This window comes from Vicugna pacos, chromosome 5 (assembly GCF_048564905.1).
Source record: "Vicugna pacos chromosome 5, VicPac4, whole genome shotgun sequence".
Taxonomy (NCBI): domain Eukaryota; kingdom Metazoa; phylum Chordata; class Mammalia; order Artiodactyla; family Camelidae; genus Vicugna; species Vicugna pacos.
In genome coordinates, this window is record NC_132991.1 from 59,062,117 (window position 1) to 59,087,667 (window position 25,551).

At 40.3% G+C, this 25,551-nt stretch overlaps 1 protein-coding gene across 12 annotated transcripts in view; it reads left to right on the plus strand.

The window, feature by feature from the left end:
• FN1 (fibronectin 1) overlaps positions 1-24,103 on the plus strand; it is a 64,907-nt gene extending 40,804 nt beyond the window's left edge. For 2 of the 12 annotated variants that reach the window (XM_006209969.4, XM_006209970.4), the window contains 20 exons: positions 692-781; positions 2,047-2,316; positions 3,021-3,137; positions 3,890-4,054; positions 4,582-4,737; positions 5,416-5,529; positions 6,331-6,600; positions 7,782-7,969; positions 8,844-8,931; positions 9,807-9,983; positions 10,923-11,012; positions 11,251-11,430; positions 12,671-12,760; positions 13,724-14,190; positions 15,215-15,353; positions 17,597-17,761; positions 19,633-19,758; positions 20,274-20,380; positions 22,902-23,012; positions 23,342-24,103. In XM_006209969.4, the coding sequence (XP_006210031.1) occupies positions 692-781; positions 2,047-2,316; positions 3,021-3,137; positions 3,890-4,054; positions 4,582-4,737; positions 5,416-5,529; positions 6,331-6,600; positions 7,782-7,969; positions 8,844-8,931; positions 9,807-9,983; positions 10,923-11,012; positions 11,251-11,430; positions 12,671-12,760; positions 13,724-14,190; positions 15,215-15,353; positions 17,597-17,761; positions 19,633-19,758; positions 20,274-20,380; positions 22,902-23,012; positions 23,342-23,413 (3,182 nt within the window). In that variant the 3' untranslated portion in view covers positions 23,414-24,103. The remainder of the gene's footprint in view (positions 1-691; positions 782-2,046; positions 2,317-3,020; positions 3,138-3,889; positions 4,055-4,581; positions 4,738-5,415; positions 5,530-6,330; positions 6,601-7,781; positions 7,970-8,843; positions 8,932-9,806; positions 9,984-10,922; positions 11,013-11,250; positions 11,431-12,670; positions 12,761-13,723; positions 14,191-15,214; positions 15,354-17,596; positions 17,762-19,632; positions 19,759-20,273; positions 20,381-22,901; positions 23,013-23,341) is intronic. The other 10 variants (XM_015244170.3, XM_006209971.4, XM_015244173.3 and 7 more) reach the window with 5 other exon arrangements.
• Positions 24,104-25,551: the final 1,448 nt, after the last annotated feature.

Here is a 25,551-nt window from a genome sequence, read left to right on the forward strand (position 1 = left end):
ACTACAAACTACAACAGCTACAGCAGAACTATAAACTACAAACTAAACTAATTGTTAAGACCCACTGGTCTTGTCTCAGGTCAACTGCTGTGTGATCTTGGGCAAGTCTACCAAAGAAGATAACTTTTCTGGGCCTCAGTGTTCCCACTTCAAAAGTGGGGATAATTTTAAACCAGACTTTTGGAGGTAATGAGCATGTTCGTGATCTTGAATGCAGTGATGGTTTTACAAGTGTATACGTTTGTTAAAACCTATTAAACTATACACTTTAAAATTGGCAGTTTGTTATATGGCAATAAAGCTGCTTTAACAAGTAGCAGACTACCTCCTAGGGTTATTGTGAGGAGTAAATGATAAGCCACAATGCCACAGTCATTACCACGTGCCCTCAACAGTTAAGTGGATGATAGAGATATTACTGTGCTGCAGCCACTCCGTTTTATGTCAGATGCGGCTGAGTCACGCTCTCAGAGGTGGACTTGAGAGCGGGGCTTAGAGATGCTACAGGGCAAGGCGACCCTTCCTCATCACCTACTTACAGCCCCTCTCCAGGTAGCGATGTTCGCTTGGGTGTCAATAGGCTATAGGACTGGACTCTTGGATATTTTATCAGTTGAAATAGTCCCAAGGGTACTTTGGCTTTTCATTCTTTCAAGCACATTTTGAAAATAATTCTCACTTGCCTCTTCAGATCTCCTGCCCGGCACAGAGTATTTAGTCAGTGTCTCCAGTGTTTACGAGCAACACGAGAGCATTCCTCTCAGAGGGAGACAGAAAACGGGTGAGTCATGTGGGCCATATGCTTGTCAGGTAGCTTTCACCTACCAATTTTAAAGAGCAAAATGCAGCGCTACTTCTAAAAGCACATCCCCGTCCTTGTGGGAGTGGTGATGCTTGTTGCCTTGTTGCTACTTTTGATCACTGGTCTTAAAAATTAAGACACCTTATTCAACTATGATGCTGGCTTCCAGTCACTAAGATTATACTCTCTGCTTCCAGGAGGACTAAAAATAGTCCAGAAACTTTGTTGTCTATCTTAAAAAAAAACTCCCAAGAATAATATCTCATATTCTCTATTAATTAGAGATGATGAACAGTCCTTCTCATTAGGCAGCTCTGTCCTGTGGCCAACCCATCACTGTCACTGTCATCTGCATATTTTCCCTCCTTTACTTAGCCAACGAGTTTCTCTCTTTTTTCCATTTGGTGAAAGAGTCATTAAAAGGAGGTATCCCTTCTTAAACATGAGTGTTTCTATTAATTTTTCCCTTTCAAGAAAGTATAATTTAATATAGCCATTTATTTATTTCTTATAGTCCACTTGCTTCCAAAAAGAAGTTGTGGTAACTCAGTTTGATTTAAATATATTATTGAATAGAATATGTGAATGTTATAACTAAATAAAAATTTGCTGGAAGTCCCAGAGAGGTTAAGTGATTTGAATTTGAGATAAACTTTAAATTCTTGTTAATTTTTCTTCAGTGCACTGAATTCTCAATTCATGAGGAATTACCCACACTGTAATTTGTCCAGGGTGATGTTTTATTTTAGTTTTAGAAAGTTTTTTGTTTGGCATCTTTACCCCCTGTTGACACAGCAACTCCTTCTTGAGGGTAGAAAGCTTCTTTTGAGAACCAAAGGCTTAACTTGAGAGAAGGCAGATCTTGCCTTACTTTGAGAGATACACTTATAGGGTAGAAACAAGTGCTTGAACACTGATGCATTTGAAAATATCAATTCCCAAAGTATCTCTAACATCTGTCTTCAAATGTGATGCAGAAATCACTTGGATTACTTAGCAAAAGAAAAAAGAAAAAAATACTTGAGTTGGCCATTTTGAACGGACTCAGTTTATGATTTCGAAATCCATGTGTGGCTTCGAATCAGTGCGTCATAACCTGGGGTTCATGGCAATTCATTGTGTTAGTGGGAAAAGATGGAGACATTGGTTTTATGTTACTTTCCTTCCCAGTCTTCCTCACTTCCTAAATTGGTGCTGTCTTTTTTTCCCCCTTTCTCTCTTTCTCCCCTGGGTGGGAAAAACAGGTCTCGATTCCCCAACTGGCATGGACTTTTCTGATATCACTGCCAACTCTTTCACTGTCCATTGGATGATTCCTCGAGCCCCCATTACTGGCTTCAAGATTCGCCATCATCCCGAGCACATGGCTGGAAGACCTCGAGAAGATCGAGTTCCCCCCTCTCGGAATTCCATCACCCTCACCAACCTCAACCCGGGCACAGAATACGTGGTCAGCATCATCGCTGTTAACGGCAGAGAGGAAAGTCCTCCCTTGGTAGGCCAGCAATCAACAGGTAACTTGTTTTCTGATCTGCAAAGAAACTCAGAGGACTTTCCTATGCAGGCAGTAGCTTCTGTGACATAGCTTTGGGTTGTCAGAGTCATCATCTTGAAAGAATTAGGTCATGGTTACGAGAATATATTAAAGATGATTTCTTTATCCCAAGAAATTTCTCACCTAATTTAAGTATTTATGCATTTCTAAAAACTAAAGTTTTATTCAAAATGTAGAAAACACTGTTTCAAATTTCCCTTAAAAACAAAATTATTTTAATATAATAGTGCCATTGTTCTTAAGAGAGAGATGCTCAAGTAATTAGGGGAGAAGTGTCATCCTGATATGTGTACTCTAGTCTTAAATGAATTAACAAAAAGAGGGACGGGGAAATGTGGCAAATGTCACCAACTAGCAAGTACCTAAGGGAAAGAAATGGGTGTTTACTACATTACTTTATGAATTTTATGTTGTTTTAAAAATTTTCAAAATAAGAAGTTGAGGGGAAAAAACTCTTCAATAAACTTGAAATAATCATCTTACCACGATTTTAATTGTCTCCTTACCTTGCATGATTCATAAATTTTAATTTGGCCAATTTTGTTTAGTATTTACATGATAACATGGAAGAATCATAAAGGCAATGATCTGAAAAATGAACAAAAGTTGAATCTGGGCGTCTTTGAAAGTTACGCATGTAAAAACTTTCCCACGTTTTTCTAGTTTCTGATGTTCCGAGGGACCTGGAAGTCATTGCTGCAACTCCCACTAGCCTGTTGATCAGCTGGGATGCTCCTGCCGTCACAGTGAGGTACTACAGGATCACCTACGGAGAAACAGGTGCGTTGGCGAAATGCTGCTTCCACTCTGATCAGGTGTTCAGTTGTGGGTACCCTGAAAGCCCAGCAATAGATACATCGTTAAAGAAACCGACAGGTCCCTTTAGTGGAGCCTTATCTGTCCTAAGATTACGTGGGAAATATGTATGATCTCAGTGGTGGCAAAAATCCAGATGAAAAGTTATTTGTATAATACTAGAGGGGAAAAGCAGAGCTTGTAAAGTCACAAACATATTATCAATGGTAAAATGATAAGTAATTTGTATTTATCTTCCTCTTTCTTTTATTTAATGGGGGTACTGGGGTTTGAACCCAGGACCTCGTGCATGCTAATAAGCATGTGCTCTACCACCGAGCTATTACCCACCCTTTCTTCCTTTTACTTTCCTGTGTTTTCAAACTTTTGTTTACTATAAATACATTCCATTAGAATTTTGAAAAAGGAACACAATATATGCAATCCTGGGTTGAGGTCTTACCTCCTCTCCCCTTCTAATGTTAACCTGCCAACGTTAAAGCCGAAATGTTAAAATAGCATTAGCTGTAATTTTCTCCCAATTTCTACACACTCATCAAGGCTTACGACAGGCATAAATAAATATAACTTTCTGTTCAGGCTGTATTAATAGCACCTCTTTTAAAGGGCATAAGCAAAGGTGTGACTTGCTGCTCTCTATACATTAATTCAGTTACTCAGCAGTCCCCAAGTGCCTCTCAGCCCCTCACACTTTGAATTAACCCCTTTTCAAACAGGAGGAAATAGCCCTGTCCAGGAGTTCACTGTGCCGGGGAGCAAGTCTACAGCTACCATCAGTGGCCTTAAACCCGGAGTTGACTATACCATCACTGTTTATGCTGTCACTGGCCGCGGGGACAGCCCAGCAAGCAGCAAGCCCGTTTCTATTGATTACCGAACAGGTACTGACCCTTCCTCTGGGACAACGCAGGCTCATGTACTCACAGAGTTTTCACAATGATCTCCCAAAGTGTTTTCCTCCTTGTGGAAATGATTTTCTTTTTTAATAAGACAAGGCAGCAGCTACAGCTAACAGAGTTTTGAGCCAGAAACACAAGGAAGCACACCAAGGGCAGGGATTTTTGTCTGTTTTGTTAATGGATGTGTTTTGTGGCACATGTAAGAACAAGTATAAGAGATGATCAGTAAATATTTGTGAATGAATGAGCTGTTAAAGTAAGAAGACAAACATCTACTTGAAATGTAGTTTCTTTGTAAATGAAGCAGCCGCCTTGGAAATAGGTAATGGTACCAAGATGCACATACTACCTCCAAAAGCTGTCTCTGTGTTTCTGCAAAAGAAACCCCTGGGAGTCATTGACAGGAGTAAGAGATTATTCCACCTGAACCAGAACTAGAGACAAAGACTTGTCCAGTCTTGTCCCCGTAGACTGGGGTTTCATTAGTTTCTCTTGTTTTTTATTTGTAGAAATTGACAAACCATCCCAGATGCAAGTGACTGATGTTCAGGACAACAGCATTAGTGTCAGGTGGCTGCCTTCGAGCTCCCCTGTTACTGGTTACCGAGTGACCACTACTCCTAAAAATGGCCCAGGACCATCGAAAACTAAAACTGCAGGTCCAGGTAAGAATAGCCAGCATCTCACATACATCAGGATACACAGAGTAAGACCATAATAAATAAATACACGCTTTTTAAAAATAAATGGCTCTGAGTACTATAGTTTCATATCATGTGTCAGAGTTTCCTCATTTGTGAATTTTGGGCACACGGTTATTACCAACTCCCTCCGCAGCAGAATTTTTCTGATGAGTGCATTTCTGTTTTTACATGCATAGTTTTATTTGATGGTGTGAACATCTTTAATTTATAGATCCATCTTTGTGGTTTTGTTTATCATGCACACCAAGAAGAGAGAGATGGGCCTGACTTTTTAAGATCCTTTTAGTGCCTTGTTTTTGCTTTCGTATGAATAATTGTGAAATTAGGACCCTAAGGCAGTATCTTAAAGTCCAGTTAATTTTCATTTTACAAATACAGCATCATTCGTTGTTAGTGGCATCACAGTTAATTTTAGAGCTTTTCCATTAGCAGGACTTCCCTCCAATATGGTCATTTGTATTAGCAATGAACGCGCTTGTCCAAGAGAAAATCCACGTGGGACTCCTCCATATTTTCATGACAGTTCTGCAAATGAAAATTCTAGGCCACCACACATTTACTACACAACTCTAAAAGCTACTGGGTTGATCTCCTAGTGAATGACATAGATGCTGCATTTGTTTTTCACTCCCTTTGCAGATCAAACAGAAATGACGATCGAAGGCTTGCAGCCCACAGTGGAGTACGTGGTTAGTGTCTACGCTCAGAATCGAAACGGAGAGAGCCAGCCTCTGGTTCAGACAGCGGTGACCAGTACGTAACCAGTGCCTGTTTTCCACTTTCAAAGTCAAATTTTGTTCTTAGGCGTCTGGATACCTAGTTTGTATCTCGAGCTGAGTCCTTTAAAACATCTTTCCTTCTCAGTGCCAAGCGATGAACATATAGGGAAAGAAGTTGTGGAACTACCAAAGTTAGTTGCTGTGCTTTGAATTTCTTTTGCTCAAATGGCCTCAGCAAAATCTTATTTGCCTGTAGCAAATCTACAAAATGTTTTGCTAGCACCTTCTTTTCTACAACTGGATGGTAAAGTTGATTAAAGTATGCTTCGTGAAGCTGTTATGTTTGGAGACTTTGTGGCTGGACCAGACTGTGGCTGGACCAGCATTTAATGTAAATATTTAACACAAGGGTGGGAGGGGGAGGGTGCAGTTAGAGGAAGATTCTAACGATCTGAATCTGATATTGAAAATCAACTTTACCACTTCCAAGGTATAGAAAATCCAGGTCTATGAGACTAACATCACATTGCAAAAACAAATCTTGGTAGAATATCTTAAAATATAAATAAGTCCTCATTGTGGGGACTTTTTGCAGGGTGTCTGCATCTCATGCACACCTATGTTTTAATAAGTGATGTGACGTTAAATATTTTCTAAACCAAAAAGAAAAAAAAAGTAAGCAGGTGTCCAGTAATTTTTCATTTAATGGTGAGTTAATTGGAATTTAATTCATCAAAGACAAAATGGTGTCTACAGAACTGCTTTGCATGTTATAAAAATGCTTATTTCACAACTTGCTTTTCACATAACCTCTTACCGTTAATTTGCCTAACAGACATTGATCGCCCTAAAGGACTGGCATTCACTGATGTGGATGTCGATTCCATCAAAATTGCTTGGGAAAGCCCACAGGGGCAAGTTTCCAGGTACAGGGTGACCTACTCAAGCCCTGAGGATGGAATCCATGAGCTATTCCCTGCACCTGATGGTGAAGAAGAGACTGCAGAGCTGCAAGGCCTCAGGCCGGGTTCTGAGTACACAGTCAGTGTGGTTGCCTTGCACGATGATATGGAGAGCCAGCCCCTGATTGGAACCCAGTCCACAGGTATATCGTTAATTGCACCGCTGGGTGCTCATGGGCGCAGCGGCTTTATGCCCTGCTGAATGAATCATACTTTATCGGGCTATTGATTCCCGTATAAGGGGGGACCAAAAAAAAAGCAGCCTCTCTATTAGGAAAGACCCTCTTTAAAGAGGAATAGTAATAAGCATTAAAGAGTAGGTGGCATTTAGATGAAGTCTAATAAAAGGAAATTTTGGAGTAGCCTGGCTTAGAAACCAGGCCATAAAGCAAGATATTGGAAGATAATACTGAAATTGTGGATTATTTCCTAAGCCATGATTTCCTGTGGTTACACTCACTGTGTATAAAGGAAAGAAGTTTGGCATCCTAGAGTTTTCGCTAAAAAAGGAACCCAAAGTGGGCCATTTCATATCAGCATGATTCTGAGAACACATGGGTAAGACTTTCCTTCTCTGGTTAGAGATTGTGTACTGGGGGTATAATTTGCTTAACAGATTGAGAATCAGACACATAGGAAACAGCTGATAGGGCAAATGCTTTCCACAATACTTTATCCTCTTGTGCTTTATTTCTGAAGCAGAGTGGAATGCTAAAGACGTGTCCTCAGGACAGCGTAAACCCTGGAGGTGACAATCTGTCTTACTGCTCTTTGCTTCTCTTTTCTGCTTCTGTTGTGAGCCAATTTTCTTCTTACGCTGCACCACAGAGAGTACTTCAAGTTTAGCAGCAGTCTCTGCCGTGGGGTCCAAATAAGAGAATAAAAACGTAATTCTATCTTTGGAGGGATAGAATACTCTGTGAAATGGTTTTTCATACAAAGATAATTTATATAAGAAAAGGACGTTTTCTCATCTTTCCATAGACATGGAAAATCAATCCAAATGGCCGATAAGCCAATTTTTGACTTTTTTTTTTTTAAGGGAAAGCAAAAAACAACTTCTAAAACCTAAAATCTCTTAGGGTTTTGGCATTAACCCGTGTTTCCGAGTGATTCTGAATATTGGTGGATTAAAAACACATTTTTTTTCAGCAAACATTTTCTTCATTTTGCATCCCCCTTCGTACTTTTTTGTACAGAATCTTTGTTTGATCAGAGTACTCACCTAAGCAAACAAGCACTATCTACTTCTTGGAATTCACTTTATTTTTCCCTTTTCCCCCTTTACTATAAGATAACCTCTAACCAATGACCATCCCGACAGCCATTCCTGCACCAACCAACCTGAAGTTCACTCAGGTTACACCAACAAGCCTGACTGCCCAGTGGACGGCACCCAACGTTCAGCTCACGGGGTATCGAGTGCGGGTGACCCCCAAGGAGAAGACTGGACCCATGAAAGAAATCAACCTTGCTCCCGATAGCTCATCTGTGGTTGTATCAGGACTCATGGTGAGAAGTGGCCTTTTTTCATTGAAATAAAAAATGTACGTCATCTCTTACACAGTTTAAGGTGGTAGAAATATAACATCTAATAAATCTAACTGTGTTCTTTGCCTCTGCCATCAAATTCATTTTATTATAATTTTGTATCAAGTGAAATTACTTGTGTTGACCTGAGCTTTTCCAGATGACTATCTGGGACCGCATTTTACACGTAGCTTTGGGTACTGCATAGATCTTTAAATCTATTCTATTTCAAAAGGCTGCATGTATGTGGTGGGGTGGGGAGCAATAGATATACCCATAGACTGAATGCATAAATCATTCAGCCTATGAATATATTACCTTTCCAAGGAATATCCTCCAGTTTTCACCAACCCACCTTGATCCTACCTTCCTTAAATCATTTTTACTCCTTCTATATGTCATGCATGCTGAAAACTAGCCAGGAACCTAGGAGATTGGTGTACTTCTTAACATAAGGCCAATTCCAGGAGAAACTTCAGAAAGAGGGTTCAGAGATAGGCTAGAGCATTCTCTTCACCTCTCTGTGATCAGAAAAACTCATGATTTGTACCTGTCAGATTATAAAGGAGAAAAACAGACTAATACCCATTTTCTTCCTTTTGTATTATCTTAGTGTAAGTATGTGAGTTATGGCTTCCTTGGGGTTAACTCCTAAACATATTTTTAAATTTATGTGATTCAAACATGTTATTGATCATCTGCAGTGTAGAAATGAAATCAATCCAGAAACTTAGTGCTACGGATTTTGCTAGTTTATTTTTTCTTTTCTAACCATTGCATTTTTCTAATGCTGGAGTGAAAATCCCCAGGCTTCAGAAGATCACAATGCTAAAGCTTACCACGTCCTTTTCTCTAGGTGGCCACCAAATATGAAGTGAGTGTCTATGCTCTTAAGGATACTCTGACGAGCAGACCAGCTCAGGGCGTCGTCACGACTCTGGAGAGTGAGTAACCAAACTTTGTGGTATTGACAAACATCCCATATCAACAAAAATTAAATGGCAAATGCCTTTCTAGATCACTAAGTTAACAGTGGAGTGATTTCTAGTTTGGAAATTGATTTGTTCACCCATCTTTTTGAGTTACTACAGTCACCTTTTATGCCTCTCCAGAAAATGTTCTGCTGGCCAGTAAATGGAATCACTTCATAATGTTGTAATGTTGGTGTAATGAATTAGGACTACCTAGTTCATGTTCTACTTATTAGAATTTGTTTTCACAGAGTTAAGTTTGGAGAGGACATGCTGGCTTCTGCTGTATTTTAACAGTATAGTAAGATTTGGACAAAATTGGGCCCAGATTCCAGTTTTCTGCCATAGCAATAATCCACAGTTATTCTCTTTCAGAAATCACAAAAAGTGTCAAAGTTTCCTCATCTACAAAATAGGGATGGTGTTACACCTGTTGAAAACAATATGAAGCCCTATAAAAATGAGAAAATACTAGCAAATATGTATATATTATTGCTGGCTGCCATATCATTGTTATTCCTACTACACATTTTTTACATTACAATAACTCAATAATTTTAACATTTATTGAGATATTTGTAGATATCTGAATACAGCCTTAGGAACCAATGGCCATATCTAGAAACCTTTTCAGTTCTGTAAAAAAAAAGATACAAGAGGTGAATATTTTCATTTTTCCTAATTACTGTCAGCTTTTCTCTTTAGATGCCATAGGAGAAAATCTACACATTGTTAATCATGTGTAGAAACTGATGTATTTTGTATATAATAAAGAAACATTTTAAAATATCAAAACCTTGCCTACATAAGCCAGCCAGGCACTAACCCCTGGCTATCATCCCATGCAGATGTCAGCCCTCCAAGAAGGGCCCGTGTGACGGATGCTACTGAGACCACCATCACCATTAGCTGGAGAACCAAGACTGAAACGATCACTGGCTTCCAGGTTGATGCCATCCCAGCAAACGGCCAGACTCCAGTTCAGAGAACCATCAAGCCAGACGTCAGAAGCTACACCATCACAGGTCGGGGAACTCTCTGTACTGACCCCGTGTGTTAACTGCTATTCAAAACACACATCAGCTTATTTGTTTTTCTACCACTTACACTGATTAAATTTATCTTCAGTGTTTTATGATAACCCAGCTCTATTTTTTAAAACTTATCTTCATACCATGATCAAAAACTTTTGTCTTGTGAATATCTGATTTCATCTAATGTTTCCCAGAGAAATGGCATAAGTCCCATTCATCAAATTTGATCTTTGCGGGGAGAAGGTATAGCTCAATGGTTGAATGTATTCTTAGCATGCATGAGATCCTGGGTTCAATCCCCAGGACCTCCATTAAAGATAAATAAATTAAATAAATAAATAAACCTAATTACCTCCCCCCTTAAAAAAAACAAACAGATTTGATATTGCATCCACGGACTCTTTCTTATTAAAAAAAAATTGTACATTAATGCTTAAAAACCAAAAGAAACTCAATGATAGTATAGATTTCTTAACATTAACATAGATTATAAAGTAAAATTAAATTAATAAAAAAGCAAACAACGCTACCTCATAGAGATCATTGTTATTGTCAGAGAATGTTCCATATCTGGGTCAGTTTAGGTCTTCTGGAGATTTAAAATTCTGATTCCAGTGACCATCGGATGAAACACACTCAATAAGTGCTCACCCATCACCAAGATGGCCACTTCCAACACACCGCTTTTGTATTTTAAAATTTGTTTTAGCCAGTGTCTTTGGATGCATGAGTGATTTTCCTTGGAGACAGGTTTCTCATTAACAGTGAACAACCATACATACCATACTTTATTCTTCCAACGTGAACCGTTTCCAAGGGCTACATAAACATAAATATATAAGTAGGAGAAAGCATGACAATTGCAGATGAGTTTGAAGATTTGCCTAGTAAATGAAGGTCAGATAAAAATCTTCTCTTCACAAATCCCAGGTTTGCAACCCGGCACTGACTACAAGATCCACTTGTACACCCTGAACGACAACGCACGGAGCTCTCCTGTGGTCATCGACGCCTCCACTGGTAACTACACTTTCTCCTGAAGAAATGCCACTGGCTTAGGTGTAGGTAATCAGTCATGTGAATTTCAGAAACAAAAACGAGGCTGATACTTCTATATTAAAGATCATAGTGAACCATTTTCACAGTTTACAGAACTCTCAGATTCACTCCAATCTGTCTTTGAGGGCTGGGGAAAGAGTGTGGGAATAGTTTTCCTGGTCATTCATTTTCTTGGAGACTGAATTTTGTTTTCTTTTAGCCATCGATGCACCATCCAACCTGCGTTTCCTGGCCACCACACCCAACTCCTTGCTGGTATCATGGCAGCCACCCCGAGCCAGGATTACTGGTTACATCATCAAGTTTGAGAAGCCTGGGTCCCCACCCAGAGAAGTGGTCCCTCGGCCGCGCCCTGGTGTCACAGAAGCTACTATTACTGGTATTGCTGCTTCCATGCTGCCACTTTCCTCCTGACTCCCCAGGGCACACAAAGTGCTCAACAGTCCCCAGCTGCGTGTTTGACACTGAACCATGAGAACGAGAAGCCCCGTTCTCTTATTAGGAGCTCAGTACATCTCAGAAGTCATGAATTCATGAAAATGCAATAATTTCAATACTGTCATTATCACTAGAATCTTTTTATTTGCTCTATGTTTGCCAGACACAGCTCCGTGTGGTCCTAGAAAAAGATGTTTTTCAAAGCTTACTGGCAGACTTTGATACTGTCATCTTACTCTGCAACCTAAAGGAATGAGAAGCTGGCAGGATTTGCCCGAGTGCTCCCTGCCATTGCCCTCACTGTCTCATTTCACAGAATAGGTCTGGAGGCAAAGTGATTCCCAACTACCCACGTTGGAGAGAGCGCTGCTTGGAGTGGGGAATAAAAGATCAGAGGCCTCTGGGATCATTTTTGTCCAAGGGATTAAAATTGTATACTGTGAATAGGGTATCATCTGGACTTAAAAATCTTGGGGGGAGGACATAGCTCAGTGGTAGAGCGCTTGCTTAGCATGTACAAGGTCCTGGGTTCAACCCCCGGTACCTTCATTAAATAAATTAATTAATTAAATAAAACCCAATTATTCCCAACACACACACACACAAAGAAAAATCTTATAGAACACACAGGTCCCAGGAGGAGATGCTGCTTTTTTAGAAAGTTTGAGGACAGGGAAATAGAGTCAGACATGGGAGGCAGTGAAGTGGATACTGCCTACAGGGTCCGCACACACAGTGGGCACTCTCTCCTGCAGAGCACTTCTGTATCGTCTGACCTTTCACTGATCCAGCCACTGAGGGCCACTGGGCTGCTAAGCTTAAGTAGATTTGTGTCTGCGGTATATGCACTGATCTCTCCAAATGTGTATTCTGAGGGCTGTGTACAATGCTGATAGATTTTCCTGAATTCAAAAGGACGGATAAGAAGTTAGAAGAATATCCAGGGAAAGTTAGAGTAAAAGTGCTTATTCAGGTGTCAGATTTGTTAGGAAGATAATTTGCTAAGTGGCCATTGCACGCAGAGTATTTGGGTATTCACGGAAGTCAATTTCATACCTTTCAAGAGGCCAAGGACAAGCTGGAGAGAGGATGCTTGCTCCCCAGGAGAATCTCCTGGTGGGATCAACTTCCATTTGACCACCGAGCCCACAAGGTAATGTGATCATCTGTCCTTCCATCAGGTCTGGAACCAGGAACCGAGTACACTATCCAAGTCATTGCCCTGAAGAACAATCAGAAGAGTGAGCCTCTGATCGGGAGGAAAAAGACAGGTAAAGAGCACCTTCCGGGTAACGGAGACCGTCACTACAAAACTCATTGCAAATGATTCATTTTGCAGTGAAAAGGTTCTCCAGGTTCCGCTGCATTTCTCATAGACCTTTTTTCCCTCTGACAGCATAGCATGTACATTGTGCTTCGTGACAGCAGGAACAACCTGACATAATCTGCAGAGTTCAGTTTTATTTTTTTTTCTTAGCCAGTCAATACAAAAGCCTTTTATTCACCTTTAAGAAAATTCAAACCAGGTATTGGAGTGTAAAACTGAGTTGTGATCATTGCTATTCTTTTATACATTCTGGTGAAGTTAAACATGTCTAAAAAAAAAGAAAAAAGCAAGGGGAGAGAAAAATCTTTCCCATTTGCCTTTATTTATTATTTGGTTTCTGAAATGAAGTAATGTCTTACTTTTTTTTTTTTAATCCAATTTCACTTTAATTTGAAGAAAATGCTTTATTTGTGCAGGTAGAATTTTTTTATAATAAACTTTATGTATGTATTTTAATCTACTTTTATTTTAGCATTTCAAACTGAAAATTACTGTGCCAAACCTCTGGAATTCTCATACTTCAGATGCTGATATAATTATTCTGGATTCCAGTCCTTATAACAGGATTCTCAAGTGAAAAGGAGAAAAAAGGCTTCACCTTTTAGTTCGATGAGGCTTAATTTGAGCAAAGGCAGCGTCTATGGGGCTCGGCAGTTCAAAGCTTTGTGTGTATGATAAATTCATACAAACACTTTTTTCATTCTAAACTGTAAAGAAACCTTTGAGAAAAACCATAAAGATTTCTTTCTGGAAAAAAGTGTTTTGGGATCTAAGTACTGCTAATTTTCCAGGTGCTTTGATCAGATTGTTAAGTAGTTGTTGTTGCCTGAATTGATAATGACTTGCTGCTGCTACTTCTGGGAGCTTAATGCGCTCTGCTTTTTTGGCTCTAACCTCTCTTGGCTAGATGAGCTTCCCCAACTGGTAACCCTTCCACACCCCAATCTTCACGGACCAGAGATCTTGGATGTTCCCTCTACAGTTCAAAAGACCCCTTTCATCACCAACCCTGGGTATGACACTGGCAACGGTATTCAGCTTCCTGGCACTTCCGGTCAGCAGCCTAGTCTTGGGCAACAAATGATCTTTGAGGAGCATGGTTTTAGGCGAACCACACCGCCCACAACGGCCACCCCCGTAAGGCATAGGCCAAGACCGTATCCGCCGAATGTAAATGAGGAGATCCAAATTGGTCATGTCCCCAGGGGAGACGTAGACCATCACCTCTACCCTCACGTTCTGGGACTCAATCCAAATGCTTCTACAGGACAAGAAGCTCTCTCGCAGACAACCATCTCATGGACCCCATTCCAGGAAAGCTCTGAGTATATCATTTCATGTCATCCCATTGGTGTTGATGAAGAACCCTTACAGGTAATTAATTTTCCTCTTTACTTCTGGACAGCCTGGGAAAATAGTAAGCCAAGTTACTGAAGGGATCAGAGCTCTGATGTCAAGCGGCCATACTTCTAGGACCTCTCAGAAAAGTGGCATGCTTACATCCTGATTTTTTTTTTTTTAATTTCAATGTGGCTCTACTCTAGGGAATGTACCAAAGAGTGTCATTAGCTTTTGTTTAGTAGAGAGAATAGAATCATTTCTATTATTCTCAATCATTTGAGGCTCCTTAGTAACATAGACAAAGAAATGACCTTAGAAAAGAGAGAGAGAGAGAGATTCTGCCTGAATTTCCATTTGTTCGAGAAGGGCTAAAATGCCATTGTGATGGTTTGTCCTTGAAGAATCCCATTTCCTACAATGTGTCTGAGGAGAAAGAACTTGGCCGAAGCTGTGTCTATCAGCTATTACCAGTGGTTGATTCTCTAAAGCTTCCATTCTTTAATTTGTCTTGTTGATTTCCATTTTTTACTGTTTTCTTATTTTTAGAAAGTGGCAGGATTTTTTAAAACTGACTCCACTGTGGAAGATTTATGAGCTTAGAAACATGAATTTGAGGATTTGCCAAGTATTTTAAGGACCCTGTGTTGGGGTCAGGTGCCACTTGACCCTTGTGTGGGATGAATGTATCTCCCACATAGCACAGCGTCCACGTTTTATGTGAAGGAGGCATGGCCAGGGGTTTCAGGGGGCTTGCCCAGACCTGACACTACAGCAGGATGAAGAAGAGGCTATCTCTAGAATTAGTGAGAGTTCCTGGTGTCTATGGAGCACATAGGGTAGATTTTTGGCAGGAAAATCTGGCCAGTAGAAATGATGGCCCATCACCCAACTTCTATTTCTCTCCTTGGCTGGTTGGTTGGGACCTTTACACCCTCTATCTTTATCTCTCTTTGCATTGCTTACACAGTAAGAGTTATTGATAAGAGAATAGGGTAAGTCATGTCGCTTTCTCACTATAATGCTTTCTCCTCCACTTTGGATGTGCCAATAATTGTAGTTCCGAGTTCCTGGAACTTCTGCTAGTGCCACCCTGACGGGCCTTACCAGAGGGGCCACCTACAACATCATAGTGGAGGCACTGAAAGACCAGAAGAGGCACAAGATTCGGGAGGAGGTGGTGACCGTGGGCAATTCTGGTATGTGAAGGTCTGCGTTACTCAGGCATGGGCCCTGGACTACACCGGAGAGGCTTCTTCAGTTGACTTTTCCTTTCTTGCTGTTGTCTTTTGACTTTGGGAAGTAATTCCATGAAGTAAATGAGCAACTTTAAATTCAGTTAGTTTCCCCTCAAAGAATCCTGGTATTTTTGTAAAACACATACAGAAATAGAGTCTCAAACAGTGATATGATGATAGACCTGGAAGAGACTTCAAGTATTATTTAATTCAACACGCTAAGTCCCTGCTAGTGGATATCTGACTTGATGAAGGACACGAGTCTCTTGATCTCTTTTCCCAGACCTCCTTCATCTTACCATGTTGCTGTCCTCCTAATTTTTAAGTTCTGAAAGTGATTACCTGTAAAGGATATTCCTTACCTGCAGACATTAGTGCCTGCTGGGTTTTGTTCCTGATGTAAAATGCTACCAGCAGAGCCCATGTCTGTCCAAAGAGCTCCCTTATCCCAACATTATTTCATGATTATAGACGTCCAGAACAGCAACAGAAGTTAAATGGTCATTGATTCTTCTTTGTAGCACCTGGGAAGTCCTTTTAAACCAGTAGTGTATCACCTGGCTTTTCAAACTGCGGCAACTGAAGATTTACCAAGGAACACACGATAGGGAATAATTAAAACCATGAATCTCCAATCTTCCTGCCAGAGGGTTCTCTATTCCACATCAGCAGGGAGTGCTAAATTCTGTCTCTGCCAAGTGTCAGGCTTTTATTCCTAGGGCCAGTTACTTAACCTCAGCCTCCTTCCTCATTCGGTAGATGACTGTGCCCTTTTACATGTATAAATGCCTGTGAATTAAGCTGTTGTTTTTCTTGTTTTGTTTTGTTGTTGTTGTTGTTTTGGTTTTTTGCAGGGGGGATCATTTTGTGCTTACGTATTATATACCTATGCTAATGCACACCTTTTTCTTTGTGTGGTCTTGCTAGTAGAATGCCACGTGAAAGGAATTTTCAGGAGCACAAAGGTCTTTGCACTTTTTCCACATCATTTTGAAAGAAGATTCCATCTCCAAAACTTTAGCCAGGTGGAATTTTAACCCCTGGCAAGTGAAACCCCCAGTAGCAGTTTAAGTTCCTTCCATTTTTCTTTCTGAGGCCTTATTCCCAGCAGCAATATTCTGCATTCTAGCCAGGTTCTCCCGGCTTTGAAACACTTCAGACACCTTTGTTTCTCCAAAAGTCTATTTTCTTCCAGAGTGATGCCTTTTAAAATATTAGACACTTCAAATATCTATTGCTTTTGAGCTTTTGATTTTCGCACTGTGAAAAGAAATATGCAGGGTGGGATTCAAAGTCACAGAAGTTAGTCTACTTAATTTTTAGAGAATAATTTGGAGCATGCTTTGTTTGCATAGATTATTTTAAGATAAGCTTTACCAAAACATAAGGCCCAGATGTTAGGCAACGTGAAGAAGTTCTATTACTTATTCTTAAGTCATTGATATCCCATTGTTTTCTCTTATTTGGAACAGTTGGTTTTACTGATAAAGTAAAGCAGTCTGACCGTTGTGACAGTAATGTACAAAATCTAGGCTTTTTGCCCTACCATGCAAAAAAATGCAATAAAAGTGAATATCCCATTAGTGCAATCATATTCTAATGGCATATAAAAATGCTGCGACTTATGCATTAAAAGCAAAAGATGTCCTCTGATAATCATTCTTTATCTGGTGCGTACTTTCTAAGTGTTGGCAATAGACCAGTGCTTTGAATTCATGATCTCATGTAGTCTTCAAGAGATTCTGAGCAGGTGAAGATATTTTTATTACTATCGCCACATTACAGATGAGGGAAATCAGGCAGAGAAATGTTAAATAACTCTCTTAGAGTCACTCAGGTACTGGTGCAGAGGAATTTCCAGCCTTTGCATCGAGCTGACGTTCTTAACTAGCTTCAATTGCCTCACAATCTGTTCCACGTTCTATAGACTAGATTTACCAGAAATGATAACTTTTTTTAGAACTGAGGACAAAAAATGAAAGACGGGCTCCATTTAAAATGCTCATGGCAAGTGTTCACTGACAGTATCTAAGCATTGTTTATTAGAGCAGCTGATGCATTGATAGACGAGATGAATGCTTTTTAATACTACTGGGATTTTTGTTTTAAATTAAGTCATTACAATATACAATAATTCCATTTTCTTATTATGGTTCAAAAATAACAATAAAATGTCTTTTTTTTCCCTCCTTTTCTCCACGTAGTTGACCAAGGCCTAAGCCAACCTACAGATGACTCGTGTTTCGACCCCTACACCGTTTCCCATTATGCCATCGGAGAGGAGTGGGAGCGATTGTCTGAATCTGGCTTTAAACTCTCATGCCAGTGCTTAGGCTTTGGCAGTGGTCATTTCAGATGCGATTCATCTAGTGAGTAGCTTGCTTTGTCCATCTCTTGCATTTCCATGCATTTGCACAATGTGCCAAGGAAGCATGTTTGGCAGACGCAGGCTCTTCCAAACATGAAGCAGACGAGAGGAGACTGCTTGACTCAAAGTAACATTTTGCATCATGAAAGAAAAAATGATGGGAAATTTTACTTGTTGACCATTGCTTCCTCTCAAAGGTTGTATTTCAGTGTGACTGTGAATTAAACAGCAATTTGTGATGGTAATGTGATTTTTTTTTAATTGTTAAAACAAATTAGTAAGGTCATACTCTTTGGAGCCAGGTCTAATGAAAGGTATCAGAGACACAAAGAAACCCAAAGCTCTTTTAATCTTTATTGTTGAATGAGCTCAGAGATGAACATTTATACTCACAACACTTTCAATACAAACCAAATGAAGACATTTCACAGTATATACATTCACTCATACACTCACACACACTCACATCCCTCACACACACTCATATCCTACATAGGCATGCATACATATATTTGAATCTTGCCAAGTAATGGAGAGAGTACAGATAACCCATTTGTAGATAATTAAGAACTAACTACAATTGAAAAATATTTGATTTTCAAGTTATAGAGATTTTAATATTTTTAATTATTTTTAGTTAAAATAATCCTAGGAATTACTTAACATGCTTTGAGATTTAGTATTAGAACTTATAAATATTTCACTTATGCTTTGTTTTTAGGGGATGTGATTATTATTGAAAATTGGTTCATTTTTATAGATGTTTATTTTATATAACTGTGCTCCATAACAAGCCTCCTATAGATATATCCATAAATTGTATTTGGGGAAATAATGACATCGTAGATTTTTTAAAAAGATTTTCAAAGTGTTTTTACTTAACTTGTATACATGAAATGGTTTAATTCAGACTGAAATATAAAAACAACTAATTTTTGCTTTTATATTTCATCTGAAAATGGAAAGAAAGCATTAGAAGTGTCATATGCTGTTTAGGAGTTGAAAGTTTTAACACTTGGCCAGTTAGTTGGTTTTTAATATCTAAAACTGAACCATTTTCAGTCTGTATATTCATTACAGAGGGAGGAGAGCTCTAAGTTGATTTTGTGATTCTTTGGCTCCACTTACATATTCTTTGCTTAGATGTCATAACTGTTGAATAACTTTTTTAAAGTTTAAGGAATGACTGACTTGATAAAATGGAAGAAATCATATGTTACACAAACTTCTGCAGTTTCTTTTGTTTTAGTATAAAGATTTAAAAGTCATCTTTTATGTATAGTAAAGACATATAACTGTGACTTTTAGATATTCCTTAGAACCGGTCTTATTTGTAGGGACAATAACCACTCATTTATCATTTTGTTTGTTTTGGTTTTGTTTTGATACACAACTTTCTGCTTTTACTTTTCCCATTTAAACGAGACAGGTTATAGCATGTAGAAACCAGCCGATCTTTTGTGTTTTTTTGGTTAATTGAACTACTTTGTATCCAGGACCTGTGCAAATCCAAAAGTGACTTTTCACTTGTGATCTATTCCTAAAAATCTGCTCAAATTCTCCTTTAGCTTCCCTAATTTTAAAGCTTCATAGTGAGAATTCAAATGAAGGTCATTGTCTATTCTTGTGAAGTGATTATAATGGAATAAACTGGATCTTAAAATATCGTGGAAAATGTTAAGTGGTAAAGATAATATTCTTAAATCTGACCAAAAAATTGGTTTGCCTAAGGGATTATGACCTTCAATTTCCCTCGCCACTCCTTCCAGATACCTGCTTTTGGAAATCCTGTGCCATGTCCCAGTCTGCTCACTGTCCTGTGAGTCAGAGCACACCAGTAACTCCTTGCCTCTGATTTTTGCCACCCCACAGAATGGTGCCATGACAACGGCGTGAACTACAAGATTGGCGAGAAATGGGATCGTCAGGGAGAGAACGGCCAGATGATGAGCTGCACATGCCTCGGGAATGGAAAAGGAGAATTCAAGTGTGACCCCCGTACGTTGCCACCGATCATTTTCAGTGCCGTATTAAGCACTCCCACTTTCGTGACGGAGCTGTAACTCCCATTCCCAGCAGTGATTAGAGGCATCAGGTCTTCTTGAGGAGTGAACCGTGGGTTTGTTAATCTTTTGATTTGGGAGAGCAGAGACCAGCTTCAAAAATGAGCCATGATTTAATGTTATTACAGGGCACTTGAGCACTTTTCCGACCTGAGTATTTTGACCATAATCTGCAGTGAAATGTCACAACAAAGCTTTACGGAGCCTGTAGATTAAACTTTTAAAATATGATCTCTATCTTTGCATCAAACCTCTTCCAATCTATGTGATCTAGTCTTTGGAAACGCTGCCCTGAGATCTAGTCAGCAGTGCGTCTCTTATGGTTAATTCCCATTAACATGTGGGATTTGGGCTATGATGATACAATTTTAGGAGAAACAGAACCCACTCTCACTGAGGGGTCAAGTTTGTACTGTTGTCCTAAGTCTGCTGACTTGTGTGTCCCTGTAGACGAGGCGACGTGTTACGATGATGGGAAGACGTACCACGTGGGAGAACAGTGGCAGAAAGAATACCTTGGTGCCATTTGCTCCTGCACGTGCTTTGGAGGACAGCGGGTAAGACCAGATGTGCCAGGCTCCCCGAGATCAGATAAGGGAGAGGCTCCTGCACGGATGATCAGGGTTAAGTTTCCTGTGTGTGTGCTGTACATACAGTGTGGGAGCACCCCTTATGAAATGCTGAAGTGCTTCATTTCCCATAGCCAGCTTAGGGCTCCCCTTCCCGGTTCTCCCCCTCCCCGGCAGCCTCAGCCCCCTCCCCCACATCTACTATTCTCAGACTGCCTCTCTTCTTCAGCAACTAAAGTGTTAAATGCTGGGTAGCACTGGGCATCTTGCTCAGTTCTGATGGACAGGTGGCCCTGTGACACTGTCTTTAAATATTCTGAATAATACCAAGATCTAAGTAAAACACCACTTCTTTGTGCCCTCTCTCAATCTCAAAATAGGTTTTTACAATAAGTCTAGCTCTGTGCTCAGGAATATGAGACAGAGGGATGAGAAATAGTCCTTACTCTTAATGATATAGTTGGAGACATTAAATTAGCATACACTGAAAGTCAAGCTAATTAAGTAAGGTTCTCAATGGGTTCAATAAATACAGTACTCAGGTAGGCTGATTGTCAGCAAAAAGGGCTCATAAAAAGAGAAGCATAACTTGGCTCGGGTTTCAGATGGTTAAAATTTTGTCAAGGGAGAGGGGGAAGCAGAGAGACCAGAGGGAGCACACCCCCTGAGATGGGAAGGAGCTGGCACGTGTGGGCTCTGGTGAAACAACCCTACGCCTGCTGTCCAGTGGAAAGACGTTAGATGGGAGGCGGGGGGCGCTCCTGGGAGCCTTGGAAGTCCATTATTTAAGCCAGTACTCCTCAACCATTTCTAATCCATGTCCTACTTCAATATAACAACAACGCTGTGCTTTCCTCTCACATTTGAAATTTCAAAATGAAACAACTTATAACAAATAAAAGCAACAGAATATACTATTTTTTGTTTTCAATGAAAACATACCTTCCCTAACAGCTTTTCAAATTCTGGTCCCTGAAGAGTGTGCTCCCTACTTCTGGGTAAGACTCACTGGTTGATGCCTTTGGCATTAGCCAGTTGCAGGTGCCCAAGAAGAAAGGGAACATGATGGGAAATAGTTTTTAGGAAGATTATACTGGCAGCAGGGAAGAATCTTCAGGGGTCTGGCTCTGCCGCCACCTGAGGACCCGGGGCAGCCGCTGGAAACTGCTCTGACCTCATTCCACCACTCATGGGCGGGTGGGGAGGGAGGCACTCCCCATGCAAACTGTGGACTGTCCCTTTCTCTCATTAACACGTATAAAGACTGTGATCATAGAACTCAGTCATCTCTGGTCGTGTGCTTGGTGTAGAAATGCATGATGGAAAGTGAATTTGTTGCATAGTCTGTTTTGGGCTCACTTCAGCCTCTCCGCCTCATGATTTACGCATGTGAAAGGTCTCACGTGTGACACCTATTTTGTTCTAAAGCAAAGGGCTACATGAAACACTTAAGACAGGAGTGGAAACTGTTATGTTTTTATATGAAAGCAAGATTCGTTGATTCTGTAAGTAGCTATTTACCTGTATTGCCTTAGGCATTATGGGAAACATGCTTTTAAATGGAGAAATATATCTGAAGTATTTAACTGACAATGTAAGAAAGTGATTGTTACTATTTAGGATTTTTTTGGTTTTAAGAGAAAAGCCCAACTCAGGTTAACTTTGGCAAAAGGCAGTCCCAGGACCCACCAGCTCCAGAGCTGCTCCAGCAATGGCATCCAGAGCCTCTCACTGTCTCTGTGCCCCATCCCTTTGCATTGGCTTCATTCTTCAGAAGGTGATGCCAATGGTGAGAAGGGTGACCTCCATCAGCTCCAGGTTTACCTCCTACCAGCTTAGGGGCAAAGAGGACACATTTCCTCATGTTTCTAGCAAAAGTCGCAGGGAGGAGCAGCCTCACCAGCCCAACACGGTCCCATTCCCTCTCATCCCCTCTCTAGCCAGATGACAGGCCACCGCGTCACTGGCTATAGACACTTAGGAAGGAGGTGAAGAGGTGGTGCAGCAGAGAGAACGTGCCCAGAAGTCGCCCAGCTGGGTGGCAGCTCCGCTCCACCCCCAGGTCACTGTGTGACTTCTTGCTCCCTTGAGCCAGTCACTCCTCTGGGTCTCCTTTTCCTTGCCTGTAAAATGAGGGTGTTTGTCCATGTGATCTCACGTCCCTTTGAAAAGCGCTAGCAGTCTAGAGAAACCTCTTCCATCATCTAGCATGGAAAGCTGATCAAGGAAGCTGGGACTAGGATGAACCTGCCAGACAGGTGCAGTGTGAATAGAAAGCGAAGACATTTCAAGAGACAGGAAAAGCATAAATAGACAGAGGCAGCTTTAAGATATGGGTAATCAGCCAAAATATATTCTATGAGTTATAAATGCATGAGATCATCATCAAAGCTTCCTTTGTGATTAACAGCTCATATTCTGCAGCTGAAATTCTTCTTTGACACAAATACTAAATTGTGATGTTCTCATGTTACCATTAACCCTCCCACTTCATGCCTCTGCTCCCCAGGGCTGGCGCTGTGACAACTGCCGCAGACCAGGGGCTGAACCTGGTCACGAAGGCTCCACTGGCCACTCCTACAACCAGTATTCACAGAGATACCATCAGAGAACTAACACTGTAAGTGCACCTGCACCCTGCCTGTCTCCCCCCGAAAGCAACGAGGCACGGAGTAGGGAGTCTTTTTCTGTAGGTACCTTTCTTCTGAATGGACCACATTTTTTTTAAACTCTTAAATGACGTAAGAGTAGAACAGTTTACCCTGTAACGTAACCTAGCTTCTAACATATTAAACTCTTGAACATCTCCTATTGCCCAGTATCTTGCTAGGTTCTCAAAGGTGGAAATACTCTCCTATCCAGAAGTAAATGTCATGGAAGCCACCCTCCCCCTTTTTTCCATACATTTTACACTATTTGCTGTTAATTTCTCTTCTTCTATTTTAACAGAATGTCAACTGCCCGATTGAGTGCTTCATGCCTTTAGATGTCCAGGCTGACAGAGAAGATTCCCGAGAGTAGTAGGTCCAACCCAGAGAAGCAAGCGTGGCTCTCTGCCAAGGTCCATCCAAACTGGAGTGATGTTAGCAGACCCGTCTTAGTTTGTTTCTTTCTTCAGCTCTTTGCTCGGGAGTAACTTCTCCAGCTTCAGCTCAACTCACAGCTTCTCCAAGCATCACCCTGGGAGTGTTTTGAGACTTTTCTCATAAATGGGGGCAGTACGTGGCCTGTTCTCCAAAGTGTGCATTCACTACCGCTCAGTATTGTAAATGAAATGATTCTAACTTGCGATTTGGATCAGGATCAATAGGAAAAGCACATACACCAACCAAGATGCAGAATGTACTGAAATGATATGACCAAAATTTTAAGTAGGAAAGTTACCCAAACACTTCTGCTTCTACTTAACTCTCTGGCCCACAATATTTTAGGAACGGCATGTCCTTGTTGCTGTGATATTTAAAATATCCACAGTACTCACTTTTTCCAAATGATTCTAGTAACTGCCTAGAAATATTTTTCTCTTACCTGTTATTTATCAATTTTTCCCAGTATTTTTATATGGAAACAAATTGTATTGAAGACACTTAGTATGCAGTTGATAAGAGGAATTTGGTATAATTATGGTTGGTGATTATTTTTATACTGTACGTGCCAAAGCTTTACTACTGTGGAAAGACAACTGTTTAATAAAAGATTTACATTCCACAACTTGAATGTCGTGGCTCTTTTACATAAAGAAATTGGGGGGAAATAAGAATCCTCAGGAATGTTCTTTTTCTTTGTGACTCAGCAAACATTTGAAAACTCATGATGTGCACGGCTCTTGAAATTCTGGTGATTTAAGTACAAGATTTTCTAAGCCTGTCCATCCAAAAACCCAGATTCAGTCTTGTTATTTCATCTCTTCAGTAATGGAGATAGTTTTCTATTTCCTGCTTTACCAGATTTAGGTGGATTCAAATATTTATTTAACTTGCTAGCTAGCTCTTCAGAAGTACAATTGGAACAACCTTTTCGTCGTTCTTTTCTAACCCTTTTTTCTAACCCTTTCCTCCCTTCCTTCATTAAATAAACGTCTATTCAAAGAGATTACCTGCAAGGAAAATTAAAAGATGATTGAGGTGTTAAATCTACTTAAATCATGTGGCATAGAGTTCTGTCCTAGGGAAACGCTGTGGTATAATACACTCAATCCAACTTGTCTTAATTCCTGCCAGGTGACACTTAACAGTGCCCCAGATGAACAAAGTTTGCACAGTCCTGGTGTGCAAACGCCATTTCCTTTCAGTTTTACTTTGGGGAAACAACAGAACTTTGAGACTAAATCTGGAATCCAGAAGAGTGGCACTGGAAATAGTTCATTACTGATTAGTAAAAGAGCAGTAATTCATAATATATGAAATATGGAAAACATTTTTTTATCCACCATGTGCAATGTAACAAAATTTTTCAGTAAATACCTGGCAATAAATATTAAGACTAAATATAGAAAGATTTTCTCAGGGTTCATTTGTTTAAAAAAAAAAACTAATGTTGAAATTGATTTACAGTTTATAAAATTCCTTGAACATTTAGCATCTCATTAGGGAGAAGTTTTACATTCTAATTTTACAGGACTATCTCTCAGATGAGTTTTCCTTAGCAGAGCACAGACCCACGGACTTCTGTTAACCTCACTCAAATTTTAAGCCATTAGTCACCACGACAGCTGCTCTGTACACACGAAAAATAGGAAAAATCACCAAGGACAGATCATGGTGCTACTAAATGGCAGTCCCACACATGTGGGTCATCATTGCTCACAGACAGAGAATGTGACCCAACAGAAATCCACACGTGGTGTAAGGGGAAGTCCCACTGTGGACACGCACCAGGGAGAAAGCCGGCTGGTGTCCCCATAATTAACATGAAAAGGAGGCCCAGGCACCGCGCTGGTGAAAGTCTGCACCCAGCAACACCTTGTTGAAAGGTCTTAACATTTAAAAACGTAAGAACTGCTTTGGGTTGAGACTGACTTTGCTCCAAACCATGTATTGAATGACAAATCTAAAACTATTTTCCCCAAAGCGAGTGTAAGTAAATTCGGTTGGACTATATTGATTAAAGGGATATAGCGAGCCCGTCAACCACTTACACACTGAGGTGGAAAAGAACGC